Source organism: Uloborus diversus, chromosome 4 (assembly GCF_026930045.1).
Source record: "Uloborus diversus isolate 005 chromosome 4, Udiv.v.3.1, whole genome shotgun sequence".
In the NCBI taxonomy this organism is placed as follows: domain Eukaryota; kingdom Metazoa; phylum Arthropoda; class Arachnida; order Araneae; family Uloboridae; genus Uloborus; species Uloborus diversus.
In genome coordinates this window covers 62,215,952-62,233,575 of record NC_072734.1, presented here as the reverse complement: position 1 = coordinate 62,233,575, position 17,624 = coordinate 62,215,952, and the positions used below count along the sequence as shown (strand labels likewise).

Genomic DNA, 17,624 nt, shown 5'->3' with positions numbered 1-17,624 from the left:
TAAGAATTGCGCATGATTATGATTCATATACAAGTTACTAAATAACAACTATAACTTATCTCATTTAACAAGCAAATTTACTTACAAAATTGTTTCTAACTAATTTTATGAAAAAACATTTAATTGTCAAGTTGTTTAATGGGCAGTAGCTTCGCTACTGCCCATTAAATAATAATTATTCCCCCCTCATTTACAATTTTTTCCCTTCATTTACAACATACAACATTCATTTACAACAATAAAAAATACATATTTTTTCCCTTCATTTTTTTCTTAAAGAAATATTTTTTTCCCCTCGTTTTTTGAGGGGAACGTTTTACATATGTTGGATTACATAACTTATTTGTTAAAACTTCAAAAATAAATTTGCTTGAGATTGCTTTTGTCCCAACTTCCTTTCAAATTTTTGTGTATTTAATCTCATTTTCATTTGCAGAGGATATTGAATAAAGGTAAGCAGCTATAATTCCACAGGACTACATTTTTTTCTTCATGAAAGTGTTTCAAGTTTAATAGGTATCGTATAGATGAGGTGAGCTGATCACAAATCTGAGCTTAGTTTTTTTCCAGCACGTCAGGTTCTTAGAAAAATGTGGTTGAAATTTTTCATAAAAATTGCCAAAACTACTGAAAGAATATTTATTAAAACTATTTTTAACAGAAAATTCCTACAAAATTGAGTTGTTCATTAAAAAAAAAAACAATGCAGTTTGAGCACTGTTTACGTTATTCAATTATTGTTTTTTTTTAAAAATAAAATCAGTTTTTTTCGCTTTTTCTTCATCGGTTTTGTTGTATGAACTTTCATCTGATGATTACTGTTGGATGGTTGGAAAAGGTGGAAGAATGGGAATTCCTGGTCCATGAAGTACAGGTCGTGTAGCAGAAGGTAAATCAGGATACTGAATTGTATGTTTATTCTTCGAATTAAAACCCTTGAGCAAGAACAAAAGTAACAGTCATCTCCATGGTTTTTTTGGTTTTCTATATACTATAGAAATGCAAAAGGGTAAAGAACTACGTGTACCTTTTGTCCAATTTTCCAGTCGCTAAGCACACTTTGTGTGGAACCCAACGTTTGTCCTGATCACCAAGTTTCACATGAAAGGATGCATGATAAGCTTTCTTGATGAATACTGTTATGTTTCGTTGATTCTTTGTTATCGTTAAATTACCACACATGTAACAAAATGTATCAGGACGGTTTTTACACTTTCTTGTTTCATTATGACGCACCAGACACTCAAAAAACAAAACACAACTCGAAGCTACAAACAACTGACTAACTATTTCTTAAACAACTGCCAATGCCGTCAAGTTGACTTTGACAGATGCGAAAATGAAAAAGTTGCAACTAAAATGAAATAAACATAACATTGTACTAAAATATTTTAAATCAATGAATCCAGGCTTTGTCAGAGTCACTAGCGATTTGGTGTACCAAAAATCAACTCCGGGGTCTTCATGGGGCTGAGATACAGACAGTGAAAAACTCAACTTGTTCTGTCATATAAACTGTCCTTAGTACGTGTTTACTTTCTTTAGTCTTTCTTGGTGGTGGATATTTGGTTTTGTTGGTGGCCGACATTTGGTTTTCTTGGCGGTGGGACATTTTAAAGAAATTATTTCAATGCAATTTAGGAAATATCAATAAGATACTTTTTTGCTTTAATACAAAATAACTCATAAGGTTTTTTTTTTTAATTTTGCAAAAAATCTTGGCGTGATGAGCTCAAACTAAATTCATATTCAGGATCAGCGTACTCGTATTATCTAAGGACACTTATCAAATTCTAAATACCGAAAAACATGTAAACCTGTGTTCTTAGTTTAATTTATTTTAAATTTCAATATGTTGACATTAATTTTTGCAACTTCTAACCCAGATGCTATAGAAATTGTACAACAACTCTGATTTATTTTTTTAATTCATGTTATTGCCACAATTGTCCACAATAGTGTAAAAGTTAAATACATTTTTATAAAATAGATTGAAGGATGATTTTTAAAAGGTACGAACTCTACACTTCTGCTCTAAAATGTACTAAAGTTTCTCAAAAGCAATGTATCAGAGAAGTCTTCAAATATTCTGAATAGTAGAACATAAAAACTCATAAAACTGAAAATGTTTGAAAATTGATGCTCAACTGAGAAAGACAAATGAGGTAAAGTATGAATGAAAGATTACTTGGAACTTTGATACAATGGCGCTTTGATACATTGGTACCGCTAAATTACTCAAAATGGGCTTATATATTGATTTAATCCAAGAATCATTCAATCAATTTGCAAAATGATCTAGAAAACCCTGTATATTTTATATTTTCAAAAATGTGATGTCTGATACCAAGTAATGTGCATCATAAAGACCTTTTTCTCTCATTGAATAAAAAGTAAAAATATTTCAAAGCTTTGAGTGTAAAGAAGTACTTATACAATTAATGCGCTTTAATTGAAAAGTATAATTTTCCCCCCTCAAGTTTTGCTGTGTGTGAAAAACTGTGAAATCAGAGTCAGACTTATTTTGGGGTAAAGGAGTCGGAAGTCAAAGATTTACAATTTCAAGAAGCAGAGTCTCTCATTTTCCCTCAAAGTCCGCAACTCTGCCAGTGCTTGTGGAGTTGGAGTTAGACTAATTTCGGGATAAAGGAGTTGGAGTCGAATGCTCTGAAGTTCCCAGAGTCGGAACCATAGTTGGTCATTTTCCCTCCAACTCCACAGTCCTGGTTTTGCTACTCCAAAAATTTCTGCTAAATGAAAAAAAAAAAAAAAAAAACTACTGCTTTTAAATGTTTTTAGCTCCTATGATAAGATTGCAGTAGCTTAATTTATGATACATGCGGCAAAAATTGTAATGTTACACTAGATCTAATGAATAAACTGATTCCTATGTGAAAAAATTATTTAAAAAAACCCCTTCCTTACAGTAGCATAAAATTCATCATGATCCGGAGAAAGCACCACTTCTTGCAGGTCTTTGCTGATGCCAGGTACTTCAGACAGATTCACTCTGTTGTTGTGTATGCCCAGAAGTTCATGTACCATTGCCTGGTATGTCCACTACACCAAAAAAACAAAAACTCGTCAACAGACATCAAAAGTTACAGAAAAAGGCTTTAAGAAAACATTAGCAGTATATTCATTCTCAGAACCCCATCTTGTAACTCCTTGTTTATGTTGCTTAAATTCAATGTGCAAATGGACTACACACGTATGTTGTCATTGCAGCTATATGACCTGTGAACAAACACAAAGCAGTTGTACTTAAAATTCTTGGGCCTGCATTAACTTGTGTATTTTTGTGGTTTACTTGCTATTTCATTTCAAAAATATGTCTTTGTGGTATTTCTCTTTAAAAGATATTCTAAACAACCAATGAAACAACAAATAAAAATTTTGCATTTGTATGATGGTACAAATATAATAACATTAAAATTAGAAATACATTTACTTCTACTTATAAAGAAGTCAAAGAGACAGAATGAAAATTTCATTATGTCTGTGATTTTGTAACTAAAAAACAATGAATGATACAGAGCAAAACATTGAAAACAACAAACACATCTTTCGGAAAAAAACTATTTTTCAGATTTACCTTTATTGACCATGAATCAGAATCTAAAAGGCTTTGCTTTCATTCAATTGAATCATTTTTTACTGCCTTTATTTTCTTCTTTCAATTTTTTGTTGAATGCTTGTGCTCTAGATAAAAACATGAGCAGGTGATGGGTATTTCAGAAATAGATAAATTATTGTTCGAGTTTTCATGGAATTTTATTCAATTTATTCTTTCTATTAATGTGGCAATAATTTGTTTCTTAAGTAAAGGAAATTTTTACTTCACTGCATATGAACAGCTGATTTTTCTCTTAAAAACAAAGGGTAATTGAAACCATTACGTTATAGCCTTAAATTGGCTATATACCACCACTTTGCTAAAAAGTGGTGTGGCAGAAGAAATACGAATTGCAGTTCTCTGTTTTGGAGTTACAAGGAGTCTGACTTTCATTGCAAAAAAAAGAGCTAACAGATTTTTAACCTAATTGAATCAGAAGTGCACTAAATGATTTTGCTATTCTTTCTTTTTTTGCTATGAGTTATTTAGCATAATTTTCTGTAGGTTTATTTTTTTTATTTTAAATTTACTTTAGATTAGAGGTCTAACACACACATCACAAGTGGTCTAATACACACATCACAAGAGGTCTAATACACACATCACAAAATAAACAATCAGCTTGAAAACAAAATATATTTATTACAACTGAACAAATATAAAAACCTGGTTTAAAAGAGGAGTAACAACATCGAGTTTGCGATCCAATATCAGCAAAAGTGGTGGAATATCGGGTCTCCGGAAATCGAACAGGGCATTTTCTTTTGCAATTGTTTGCTGAAAAGTGAAGTTTATATTAATAAATGATTAAGGGATAAAACAACAATCTAAACACAAAACTTTTAAAAATAACAAAATCTTAACTAAAGGGTTAATCCATACAGGTTCAATGGATGGAGGTGCTTGACCATTTTTAATTTTTTTGAAACTCATATTCCTAAAAGTTGCATATGAAGGATGTTTAAAACCACTTTTATTTTTTAAAGGTCATCAAAAGCGATTTTCCTAGTCAAAAATGGGACTTTTAGACCTTTGCATTTTGGCCAAAATCTATTTTGAATTATTAAAATAATGGCAACAGGTTAAAGTTCAAGGTCAAATGTAAAAATTTTACTCACTTCAAAGGGGGTAACTTGCATAGGGGACAGAAACAAAAAATGAAACACGGCAAAACTAATACCTGGAACCATGCTAATAAGATTATGTAATTGTTGCTGTGTGTTTGTGTACCCTTTATAGATTACAGCCCTTCAAAAATTGGAAAAATGACAAAAATAACGTTTTTAGACCTACGTAAACCAAAAGGGGATGGAATTAAAAATAAAATTTCTTGGCCAATTGAATATTCCATTCAAGTACTATACATGTTATATATATTGTTTCGTGTATTTGGTTTGTAAAAAAGATACAGGTCTTAGAAATTGAGCAATTTTGCTGGTTAATTTACACATTAAAACAGAAATAAAAAGTGTGAAAACTTCATTGCACCTTCTTAACTTATGTATATTGTGCTCTATATAATATGTCATACTGAAAAAACATATGGTAAGTATAAAAATAATTATTTTAATTTGATAACTTAGAAATTTTTGGACATGAATGAGCAGTTCATACTTGATGGACAGTTTAAGTAGCTAATTTATAGACTATATTGATAATCTACAAACAAATTTTCAATACAAACAAACATACTCGCTGTACATTAACTTAGGTAACTTGCCTTAACACATGCAAAAACATTATCTACATTATCTACATAGCTGAAAGAGGAAAAAAAGTGTGTTTTTCATTTCTTGCTACAGTGTAGTTTTAAGAAAATAAACTCACACAGTAGTACTATACTTCTGGTGGTGACACAGTATGTGGCATACTGAAATGCTTTACTCAAATACACAACAAAAGAAAGAACTTTGTTAGTTAATGTAATCAGGAAAAGGGTGTCAACTTGAGAGCTGAATGGCATTTCTATGCAATATCACATGGCAATAGACAATGTAACGGAATCAGATGAACCATAAAAATAATTGATGCTACTAAGATTAGCTTGCACAGAACTCGACTAGAAGTCACATTTTAATTTCTACAGAAATGTATCATTCTGCATTTTTGCTACTAAACACTGCATGTATCTTTGTACATTAAACTAGCTGAAAAAATGCTGCAAGAAAGGTTTGACACTGCAAATAAACTTCCCAATACAACAAACATCAAATCACTGCTTTATGCCACCCTATTTGAATATTATCACAGTAAAATTATTGTCCCCTAGCAATAGGTATAAAGAATAGTGTGTTACTAAAAAGACTTTCAAAAGAAAATGCCCATTATTGTCAAAAAGGTTATTACACAGCTTGTTGATCACGAAATTTAGATCCCCTGCCATTGTCTTGTTAATGGTACACTTTCAAAGTGTCAAATCATGAATGTGCCTCGGTAAAGCATTTCAAAACGCCATATACTTGAGTCACCATTGCAACTATAGGGTTACTAGTTGAGTTCATTTTTTCAAAACTACACTCAAACAAATAAAAAACAAACATTTTAAAATTTAAATTTTGTATATTTCATGTTTTTGCATATGTTTAAGGCAATTTAGACATGTTAATACGTATGTTTGTATGTATTGAAAATTTATGTGTAAGATTATCAGTCTACTCTATAAATTAACTACTTGGGCTGTCAATCAAGTATGAACTATTCATTCATGTCCAAATATTTCTAAATTATTGAATTAAAATAATTATTTTTTTACTTACAATATGTTTTTTCAGTATAACATATTGTATAGAGCACAATATACGTAATTTAAGAAGGTGCAATGAAGTTTTCACATTTTTTATCTGTTATAGTGTGTGAATTAACTAGCAAAATTGCTTAATTTTAAAGACCTGTAACTCTTTTACAAACCAAATATACATAACATTATATATAACATGCACAGTACTTAAATGGAGTATTCAATTGGCCAACTGGATAAAATTAAGAGTCCATTCCTGCTAACATTCTAAGAAAAAAATCCAGTTGAAGATTTCAATGCCCTACAAATATAGTATTCTTCATTCTTATTTGAGGAAAAACAATGATTCTTTTTTACTATCCCTTAAAGAACAACCATAAGTATGTTTTTACGTCACACACATAGAATAATTACTGAAACATGAAACGAAAAAATAACAGTTAAATTTTTTTCCGAACCTAATCATCTTTCAAACCATGGAGTACACCTGTTCATAAAAGCAATAAAATGAGCAACCAATCTCTGCAAAGATAACTCCAGAGTGTTTTTTTTTCTTTTTTTTTTTAACAAAATGCCTAAATAAAAGGACCTTTCCCAAGATTTATAAAAACTGGGAGATTTTCAATAGAAATTGGGAGATTGAGAGGGGTGCTCTTGGAATAACCCAAAAAGTAACTCTACAGGTTAGCAGAGTAAGAAAGTATGAGAATCTTAGCAACCTGAAAACAAAAAGAGTGAAAAGATAGCAAAACCACTAAAATCTCAGTCCTGAAAGTTTAAAAAGTTGTGAAATTTTGTATATTTATTTATTTATTTTTTTTATGGTTATCATTTCATGATGTTTAGTACACCCTAGTGTTTCATAGTACATTACCCAGACTTAATACACATTTACATATTATATATGTACACGTAAACATATTTACTATGCAGGGCCGGATTTAGGGGAGGGCAGGCGGGGCTACTGCCCCGGGGCCTCCACAACAAAGGGGCCCCCCACAATAAAATTTTTACAAAATATCCTAACTTTCACGGGTAGAAAATATCAGATATATACATATATATCAAAATATTCGGATATATATCAAAGTATCGGATATTTTCGAAAATATGATGATCTTTTCGAACCCTGATTAGGGGACTCCACTCCTTCATTGCCCCGGGGCCTTCACACTTCTAAATCCGGCCTTTTTACTATGCACAAGCATAAATATCCAATGTTAAACAACACTGGGATAGAAGTGACATTTGCCAACAAAAATATAGGAATTTTCTGAAAAAAATATAGGAATTCGATAGAAAATGTAGGAATTTTCTGCAAACAATATAGGAATTTTTCGAAATAATATAGGAACATTTTGAAAAAAAAAAGAGGATATACAGGAATTTTTATAATAAGGCTGGCCAGTATGACATTTTTTTTCAAAATGCAATACTACTATTCGATTAAAAACATGTAATAACACTACCTGACATAAGTTCAATACATACGCATAAATAAGTCTAAAAATACAATTCTGCTTTGTTCTTATAATCTTAAGCACTTAAGCATCTTGCCTGATTCCATCCCGTGAATGACCAAATATGGCGACTATGTTTCACACATAGCTGCTGTTCCGGTGGCTTACGGCTTGGAAAAAAAAATGATCGTTCCAGATTTACCCATAATGTTGTTCGTATATTTATTTTGTTAATGAGCTGCTTTTGAGATGTGGAATTTGTGAATGGGGCCGCTTTTACGATGCGTAAATTTGTGAAGGGCCGCAAAGCGGACCCAATCCGGGTCTGGAACGACCCCAAAGTGTGCATGTCTTTTTGACTTCCTCGATTCCTTTAAAATCGGGAACAGCTTTGCATATTCTTTTTTGAAAAACTTGGCTGTGTGGCCTCTTCGGAGGCATTATTATTTAAATGAACGTTTAGTTGATAGGCGAACTGCAGCACCTACATTCCGCACAATCAAATCGAAGTTGAGATGAGCTATCCCGCAAGCAGCAATAATTGCAGCCGTAGCCAAACACAAAGTTACGAAAAAAAAATCGCACATGGGGAGACCTGAAACGGTAGTTAGCTGGAGAGCCCTTCCTAGAATGACCTTGTCAAAACCTACACAGCGCATGTGCCCATCATGATCGCCCAAGTTCATCGAGGCCGAGTTCGAAAGTGAAGTTTTGAGGACTTGCGCAGGAGCTTCATGGGCGCAGATGAGCTAAAGTCGAACGCTGCTCCACTCAGGAAGAAACACGGTACAGGGCTCCCAACACATTTTAGATTTAAAAAAGGGCAAAAGAGGACCATTTTCAATTAAAAAGAGGACTAAAGAAGACCAGTTAGGATTAAAAAGAGGACCTTGGGAGGACCATTCATTTAAACCCAAGGAAGCACCAAAAGGCAACTAGCTGGCTGGTGCTAAATCTGTGAAGATAATTTGTTAATTAACCATAATACTGAGATTTTTAATGATACAATTCCTTTATCATCTTCTGCACAACTGATCTTTTTATCCACTGAATAATAATATTGTTTACAAACATTTGGATGGGAGGGGGGAGGCACTTAGCTCAGCACTTAAGGCAGCCTCCTTAGAATTAAATAGGAATAATGATACATTTTGAATTTAACCAGAGATGCTGGTAGTCCCACGGAAGGATAGATGAAGCTGTGCTTCATCTTTCTTTAGTTTAAAATCATTTTTGTGTTTTTCTGTCTTGTAATGCTTCTTAATAGCATTATATCCCTTCAAAACGGATATGAATCTATCACACACCAAACAGATCTACTGTATTTAAAGTTTTCCTAAAGATGTCTGAAATGCTCAATCACAAAGGGAAGCAGATCACATGAGGCTTAGTTTTGCAATTTTCATATTCAAAGTATATTTTCAAGAATCATAAAGCTTACATTAAAAAATTAATCCATGATTGCAGGGCCATGAGTGCTTTGAACTTTTATGGGGGGGGGGGGGGGGAGGACAAATCCTCCCTTAGCAGGCATCATGCCGCCTGCCTTATCTAGTGGTCAGAGAAGTCTGACTGCAACAGGAAGGTCCGGGTTCGAAACCCGGCTGGGGCATGGACGTACTTTCTCTCTCTTGTCCTTTCTTTGTGTGAAAGTGTTGATATGCTGTGAATGGTTGCCTACCCTATAAACGGATCCTTGTGACATGTGTGTACTGTGGAAGTCAGACTTCACACCAAATGATGGTGCGGTTGGAAAAATGAAGCAGCGCAATCCGAATTGCCAGCCTAACTGGCACACGACAACAACAACAACAGGCATCATGACAATGAAATATGTACACAAATTCAACTTCATAAAATTACATAATTCAAGTTTGTTTCATATACAAATGCTATTTTAAAATGTTATATACTCAATTGTTAAAATTTAATATCCCCCCCTCCCCACAAAAAAACAGTAATAAACGAAAATAAGCAAATAATAATCAAAATTAAGTCAGGAAAACTAAATAATTTTGAATTAAACAGCACAAAAATTTTTAATTTTTTAGTTATTTAAATAAAAATTAAATAGAGTTAATATGACATAGCATGTCAAAATAACTTCTAATTGCCATAAATATAAAAATATTTATAAGATTCAAAACGATTGAAAGCTCAGAGAAGCAAATTTTCACGAACCAAGTTCAATGTTGGCATGTTTCCCATAAAATATATTTATTTTCTATTAAATTAAACATAAAACATGCTAATCTAAGGTGGCATATGGGAAAATAACATTTGATTGGGCAAAATATTTTAATATTTACATGATTCAAAAAGATTGAAATTTCAAACACAAAAAGCAATTTTCTGCGAAGTCCGAGTAAGTTTAACATTACCTTGGTTTCCAAAATAATTTCTTTGTTAATCATTGAAATTAAATGAAAAATAAGCTAATCTAAAGTAGCATATGTAAAAATAACTTCCAATCGTCAAAAATATCAAAATGTTTACAAGATGCAAAAGGATTGAAATTTCAAACGCCAGAAGCATTTTTCCACGAAGTCCGAGTAAGTTCAATGTTGCCATGGCTTTCAAAATAATTCCTTCGTTAATTATTGAAATTAAACGAAAAATAAGCTAATCTATAGTAGCATATGTCAAAATAACTTCCAATTGTTAAAAACATCAAAATGTTCACAAGATGCAAAAGGATTGAAATTTCAAACGCGAGATACAATTTTCCGCGAAGTCCAAATAGGCTCAATGTTGTTGTTATGGTTTCCAAAATTTTTCCTTCGTTACTTATTGAAATTAAACGAAAAATAAGCTAAACTAAGGTAGCATATGTCAAAATAACTTCCAATTGTGGAAAACATCAATATATTTACAAGATGCAAAAGGATTGAAATTTCAAACGCGAGAAGCATTTTTCCGCGAAATCCGAGTAAGTTCAATGTTGCCATGGTTTCCAAAATAATTCCTTCGTTAATTATTGAAATTAAATGAAAAATAAGCTAATCTAAAGTAGCATATGTCAAAATAACTTCCAATTGTCAAAAACATCAAATTGTTAACAAGATGCAAAAAGATTGAAATTTCAAACGCGAGAAGCAATTTTCTGCAAAGTCCGAATAAGCTCAATGTTGTTATGGTTTTCAAAATATTTCCTTCGTTAGTTATAGAAATTAAACGAACAATAAGCTAAACTAAAGTAGCATATGTCAAAATAACTTCCAATTGTGGAACACATCAAAATATTTACAAGATGCAAAAGGATTGAAATTTTAAACGCGAGAAGCATTTTTCCACGAAGTCCGAGTAAGTTCAATGTTGCCATGGCTTCCAAAACAATTCCCTAGTTAATTATTGAAATTAAACGAAAAAATAAACTAAAGTAAGCACATGTCAAAATCACTTTGGATTGTAAAATGCATCAAAATGTTAACACGATGCAAAAGGATTGAAACCTCAAACACGAAAGCAATTTTTCGCGATAAATCATATCGAACTATATATGTTCAGAAAATTGCACTAATGAAATATTTTTAAAAAATTACAAGCACAATCCAATGATTTTTGAAAGAATTCAAGCAATAAAGAAACTTTTTATACATTTTCAAGCACTTGAAAAAAAAAAAGATCTTTTTTCCAAGAACTTTTCAAAGTATTTCATGGGCGTACGAACTTGATTTAACACGCGCTGCGGCGGCGTGTTTGGGTGTACAGTAACTTTTAACAAAATAAAAAACTTAAAATCTGATATTTAAGTAAAAACAATATAAAAGCGGACTAATCGGACAAAAATTTTAAAAAGCGGTCTAAAGCAGACTTAACCATTAAAAACGAACTTTGGCGGGAAAAGCGGACCACTTGGGAGCCCTGCAAAGATAAAATGGCGTCTGCGTGTAGCTTGCGGAAAAGGCAAAAGAGAAAGTCGGGGGTGGGGGGGGGGGTTAAAAAAAAAAGGAAGCGGAAGCTGAAAATATAGGAATATAGGAACGCTGCGATGCCTGAACAACACCATCGGGGAGAAGGACAAAACTTCTTTTATTGGACTTATTTTGTTGATCTCTCTAAAACGAATGAAAATTTGCTAGTATTGAATTTCAGTTTAACCATCTAATGTTAAAAAAATTACTCATTTCCCCAAGTATTTTGAGTATTTTAATTTAAATCAGTAGTTTAGTAGGCAGTGTTGCTCAATGCTAAAACATTATACGAAAAGAAAAATAATACAAAGATAAACTAAACATACTTTTATAGATTCTGCCAGTTTTCGAGCCATTTCAGAAGAATCTTGATAACGAATCACAGGAATCTTTTTAAGCGCCAGCAAAATGGATACAAGACCATGAACACACCGATAAAGATGATTTTGATTCCAGGATCTACCCTATGACAAAATAAATCAATTAAGAAGACAAAGCATACGGTCAACAATATTATTCTTGTGACATGTAAAATCATGTACAAATAATTAGTATATACAATATTAGTACAAATAATATATATATATATATATATATATATAAAGGATTTTAATAATGATTAATTAATTTAAAGCATCGAAATAACCAGTAAAAACTTACTTTTTAAATCAAGTCGTCAAAAAAACATACATCAACATAATTCTATGTGTCAAGAACATTGTCCAATATTGTTCGAGATTTTAACCTCAAACTATGTCGTTTCTACGCTAATTGATATTTTTGTGCTATTTGGGCCAGAGATTTTGACATTGGCGAGGCATTGAGGAGAAGGGTCCACATCCCTCGCTCTGGATAACAAACCAATGTCTCCTCCCAAGGTAAGAAAATATATTTATAGTATAAAGTACATAAACTTACATTAATTAAAAATAGTTCTTTAAATTTGCATTTCATTCCAGCTTTCTTTATTACTAATAGTGCTTTTAAATTGCTTAATGTTGGGTGCTCCGTTTATGGCGGGTGCGCCGCTTATACTGGGTCAAGGGCATACATTAAAAAAAAAAAAAATCCTTGAAAATATATTACAATGTAGCGCCTACTCCAGAAAATACGGTATTTGCTCATGCATATCAACATATTGCTATTTGATGATTTATTCTTCTCTAGAATAAAATAATTATGTTAAGTTTGCCAATGTTTTAACATTGCAGTTAGTAAAGCATATAAATCCTTATTTTTCAATTTTCGCTTAAAGAATTAAACTATGCCGGTTGATTTTTAATGGTATATATCATCGCCTCAGAACAACAGTAGGATATATTAGTGCTATTTTTGGGATTAGATGTCTTAGTTTTGCTCTGAGGAGACAAGATTAATTGTTCCAGTTAATGTTGAAATATTTTTAAAAATCTACAAACATGAGTAATTTATGTTCTGCAGAGGTTTAAGCTTACTAGATAAAAAAAACATTTAACAACTTCAATTTATCATTTGTACTAGAGACGTACCGAGTAGCACTTTGGCCGAGTAGCTGAGTACCGAGTACTCGGCCTTTCACTACTCGGCCGAGTACCGAGTTACCGAGTACTCGGCATTTCACTACTCGGCCTAGTTAACAAGTACCAATTATGTTTTAAGAAGAACCACTGACACACACATGATCAATTTTGAACTTATTGGAATAATAGTATAGACCTCTTTGTCCACATAAAAAGTTTTTAAAACTGAATTCCTGCTGAAATTTAATTTTGCATTACTTAAAAAATTTTGTTTATGTCAAAAATTTTACAAAACAATTATTTTTAAAATTAAAAATAAATAAATAAAAGGTATGATTAATCAAGTTGGAATTAAAACAAATTCTACCAATCTATTATAGTTCTAGTCCGCCAAACATAAATAATTTTTAAAAGCAAATAAAACAAATGTGCAGGAACACTGCAGACACGTGTTTTCTGCATTACAAGGAATGTCACTTTATCAGTGCATAAAATGAGCTAAAGAATGTTAAGACATTCGACAAAAAAATCCGACTTTTGTCCGATGCCTTTAAATCTACAAGCTCACATTTTGTGCACTGAAAAAGGAATTCCCTGTAACGCCAAAACACGTGTTTGCAGTGTTCCTGCACTATGCTTTTTAACGTTGTTTTATTTCCCTTTTTTTAAGTGAAGGAATTTTTATATTTCGAATAACTAATTTTTGTTTGTAACAAAGATCTATTTTTAATATAAAAATTCTATATTTTCTGTACTTATTTTTTTTTTTTGCACAATTTTTAATAAATAAGTTTTATTAACTTTGGGGACAGTAAAATCAAGATTTATTCCATTAAAGCATTAAAAACTTCATTATTCTCAAAATTTAAATTTGACTTGTAAGTGATTGCAGAATATTAAATATGCTTGTGCTTTTTAATAAATTTTAATGTCTGTCTTGGACAATATTCAATTTTTTGCAACTACTCGGTATTGGCCGAGTATCTAATCAAAATTTTGGCCGAGTACCGAGTGCTCGGCAAATTGGCCGAGTATGCCGAGTACCGAGTAGTTATCGAGTACTCGGTACGTCTCTAATTTGTACAATACATCAATAAATTATGTGTTAAAAAAAATAACTCTGAATGTTTGGTAAAATGACATGAAATAAATACTAACCTGGTAACTGCCAATAATGTTGAAAGAAAACAAATGAGGAGCTACTGGAACAAAATCTCCATAAAATTCCTAAAAGATGAAAGATCACAATAAAAATCCAGTACTTTACTATGAACACTGCATCATTTTTTAAGAGAACAAAGCAATTGTTTGAAATGAAATATCTCTATATTATTTTATATTTTAAATATTGAGAATTGAAAGATATAAATTCTAAAAATAGGCCAGATGGAAGCTAAAATGTAAAAAGATTTCGTACATTAAGTAGAAAATTTTTTAAACAGCATATATGATTAAACACAAACACTATTGATACAGGTCAGACATAAATGCATTGTTTAGAACTTAGTGAAGAATACACCGGGTGGTTATAAAATAAGTATCTCTATTTGGAGCAGTCTGTAGCTTGAAGGAATCATCCAATTGCAACTTAAATTGGAACACTTACTAATCTAGAAGGGGGAAGAAGAATGGTGCAATAAAAAAATTTTAGTTGTAAAATTTTCCTACAGGTGGCGCTTTTGAATTTATAATGAGTAATACAAGACGAAAGAATTAGCATGCAAAGCTGGGTGGTTTATTTAATATTGTTTCAGGCATATTACACTTGCCCATGGTGGTGCTGATCAAGTTCAGGTTCCACGACTTGACCATTGAGCTGGAGGACACAATACAAGCGGTGTGCGAAGATTTTAGCTGTGGAATGCAAGGCATCTGAGGTGATGTTATCTTTTAGTTCACTGAGGTATGTGACACCTCCACGGTACATATTAGACTTTAAGAACCCCCCAAAACCAACAATCACATGGTATCAGATCAGGGGACTGAGCAGACTACGCCATTTGAAAATACTGCTTATTACTCGATCATGTGTGAAATGTTACCGTAAGAAATTTTGTACTGCTTGCCCAATATGGAGCTGGGCTCCATCTAGCATAAAAACCGTTTTGGAAAGACACCCTTTGCTGAAGTTGACAAACAACAAAAGTTCCCAAGATGTTCTTTAAAATCTCAACATGTGTGAATAGCTTTAAAATCGAAGCGCAATCTGGCAAACTGAGACATCTCGTGCCATGTTACTGGCAGAAATGAGTACTTCTTTAATTTTCTCATGATTGCTACATTGTTTGCATTGTCAACGGCATCTTTTAAAGGCTGCAGCACTACATATCGGTGATTGTATCAACTACATTTTTTTATTGCACCATCTTTCTTCCCCCTTCAAGATTAGTAAGTGTTCCAATTTTTGTTGCCATTGGATGATTCCTTCAAGCTACAGACTGCTCCAAATAGAGATAGTTATTTTATAACCACCCCGTATTTTACTGCAGGATATTAGAGAGAGAAATAACAAAACCGCTTTAAAATCATTTTTAAAGTTTCAGACAAAAATGATCATTGCGTGTTATGATTTCATTTTTCACTACCTTTGGTCCACATCATCCAAGACTGAAGCCTAACTTGCAAGTACATTAGGAGTTGATCTTCACTCAAATTTTTTCTAAGATTAACTAAACAACTAAAAATAATTACTTTCATATCATGCAATGATAACACTTTGCATGAAAGTTTGAAATAAGAATTTTACGAGTGAGATTTATCACATTTTCCAAGTAAAATAAAACATTAATTTCATTAATCTTTCAATGACAGCCTTTTTGTACTGTATCATGTGACCTGTATCATCAATCTAAAAATATCTTCATAACTCGACTGTTAAGACAGTGTGAATTCACTATTATGAACCTGAGGACCACGAAACAACAACACATAGTGCAATGCACAGAGGATGGTCTAAAATGACTTCTTCTATGTAGATAAAACTTGACTAATTACAATAGCCTTCAACTATTTCAAAAATTTTGAAAGTATAAAAAAGGCAATCTGGGAAAGAAGATCATCAACTCAATGACAAGAAGGAACAAGCAGGTAAGATTCAGAGTAGGAATGAACAGTTTTAATTTTTCAATTGTGATTATTTTTCCATTTTAAAAGTTCAACGTAGTTACGTTTGAATTTTTTTTTTTTTTTTTTTTTTTTTGTGGTAAAATCATTCTGTGTCAAGCGATCCAAAATTTGAAATTTGGCTCATAGATTGTACCCTTCAAGGTCATCAAAAGGCCAAATTTTTATCTCTCATTTTCTTATTTATGAGACTTTGATTTTTAGAAAAACTCTCTTTCTTTTCATGGATGCTTGAACATAAAACGGACGATAACTCAGCCCAAATATAGATAGAAAGATTTGGTAAAAAGCACTTTAAAGTATGTTAGTTGCTGTTTAATATGCTATGCAGCATAACTTTATAAACTACTTTATTTTCAAAAATTTAAATTTAAATTTCTCAAAACAAATGATTTTTTTTATTTCCCAAAATTTTTTTGAGTATTTTATCTTTGGGGGGGGGGGGGATCCTCAATGGGATCTTATTTTTTATGAATTTTTGAATAAAATTCAACTTACAAAATAATGATAGTAAACAAATTAGTAAGTAAACATGACTATGCTTGAAATGAACTGGCATGAACTTGTAGATTGGAACTGTTTGTTATGCTTATTACTCTTACATATCAACTTTTTTTCTTAATATTTAAGTTTTGAAAAAAAAAAAAATAAAAATAAATAAATAAATAAATAAACATTTAAAAAAAAGTGGCGGGTGCAGGAGAGGGGGGGGGGCATACCAATCTCCAAGTTCATGTCAGCTCATTTTAAGCAAAGTCAGGCTTACTCAGTACTCACTAGATGATCACCAGTAACAGAACCCCATCCACATATTTAACTAAATCGAACCTGAGAAATATTATTTTTTAAGCCAAATTTTATTCAGAAATTCATAAAAAATATGATCCCATTGAGATCCCAACTTGAAATTTAGCACAAATGAAGATAAAATACACAAAAACTTTTGAGAATTTTTTATAAAAATATTCAATATATGTTTTCTAAGAAATTTAAATTTTAAAAATGAATTCTTTTTATAAATTAGTCATATTGCATGTCATATTAAACAGCAACTAATGTAGTTTAAAATGCTTTTTACCAAATCTTTCTATCTATATCTAGTGCTGAGTTATTGTCCATTTTATGTTCAAGCATCCATGAAAAAAAGAGGATTTTTCTAAAAATCAAAGTCTCATAAATAAAAAAAAGAAAAGAGATAAAAATCTAAAAATTAGGACTTTTGATGACCTTGAAGGGTACAATCAATGAGCCAAATTTCAAAGAAATACAAAAATG

At 31.8% G+C, this 17,624-nt stretch overlaps 1 protein-coding gene across 2 annotated transcripts in view; it reads right to left on the bottom strand.

The window, feature by feature from the left end:
- The window catches only part of LOC129221410 (vacuolar protein sorting-associated protein 45-like), a 262,766-nt gene that overhangs the window by 37,804 nt on the left and 207,338 nt on the right, over positions 1 to 17,624 (bottom strand). For both annotated transcript variants that reach the window (XM_054855891.1, XM_054855892.1), the window contains exons 4-7: positions 14,385 to 14,453; positions 12,054 to 12,191; positions 4,283 to 4,393; positions 2,926 to 3,060 (exon numbers count right to left, since the gene is read on the bottom strand). In XM_054855891.1, the coding sequence (XP_054711866.1) occupies positions 2,926 to 3,060; positions 4,283 to 4,393; positions 12,054 to 12,191; positions 14,385 to 14,453 (453 nt within the window). The remainder of the gene's footprint in view (positions 1 to 2,925; positions 3,061 to 4,282; positions 4,394 to 12,053; positions 12,192 to 14,384; positions 14,454 to 17,624) is intronic.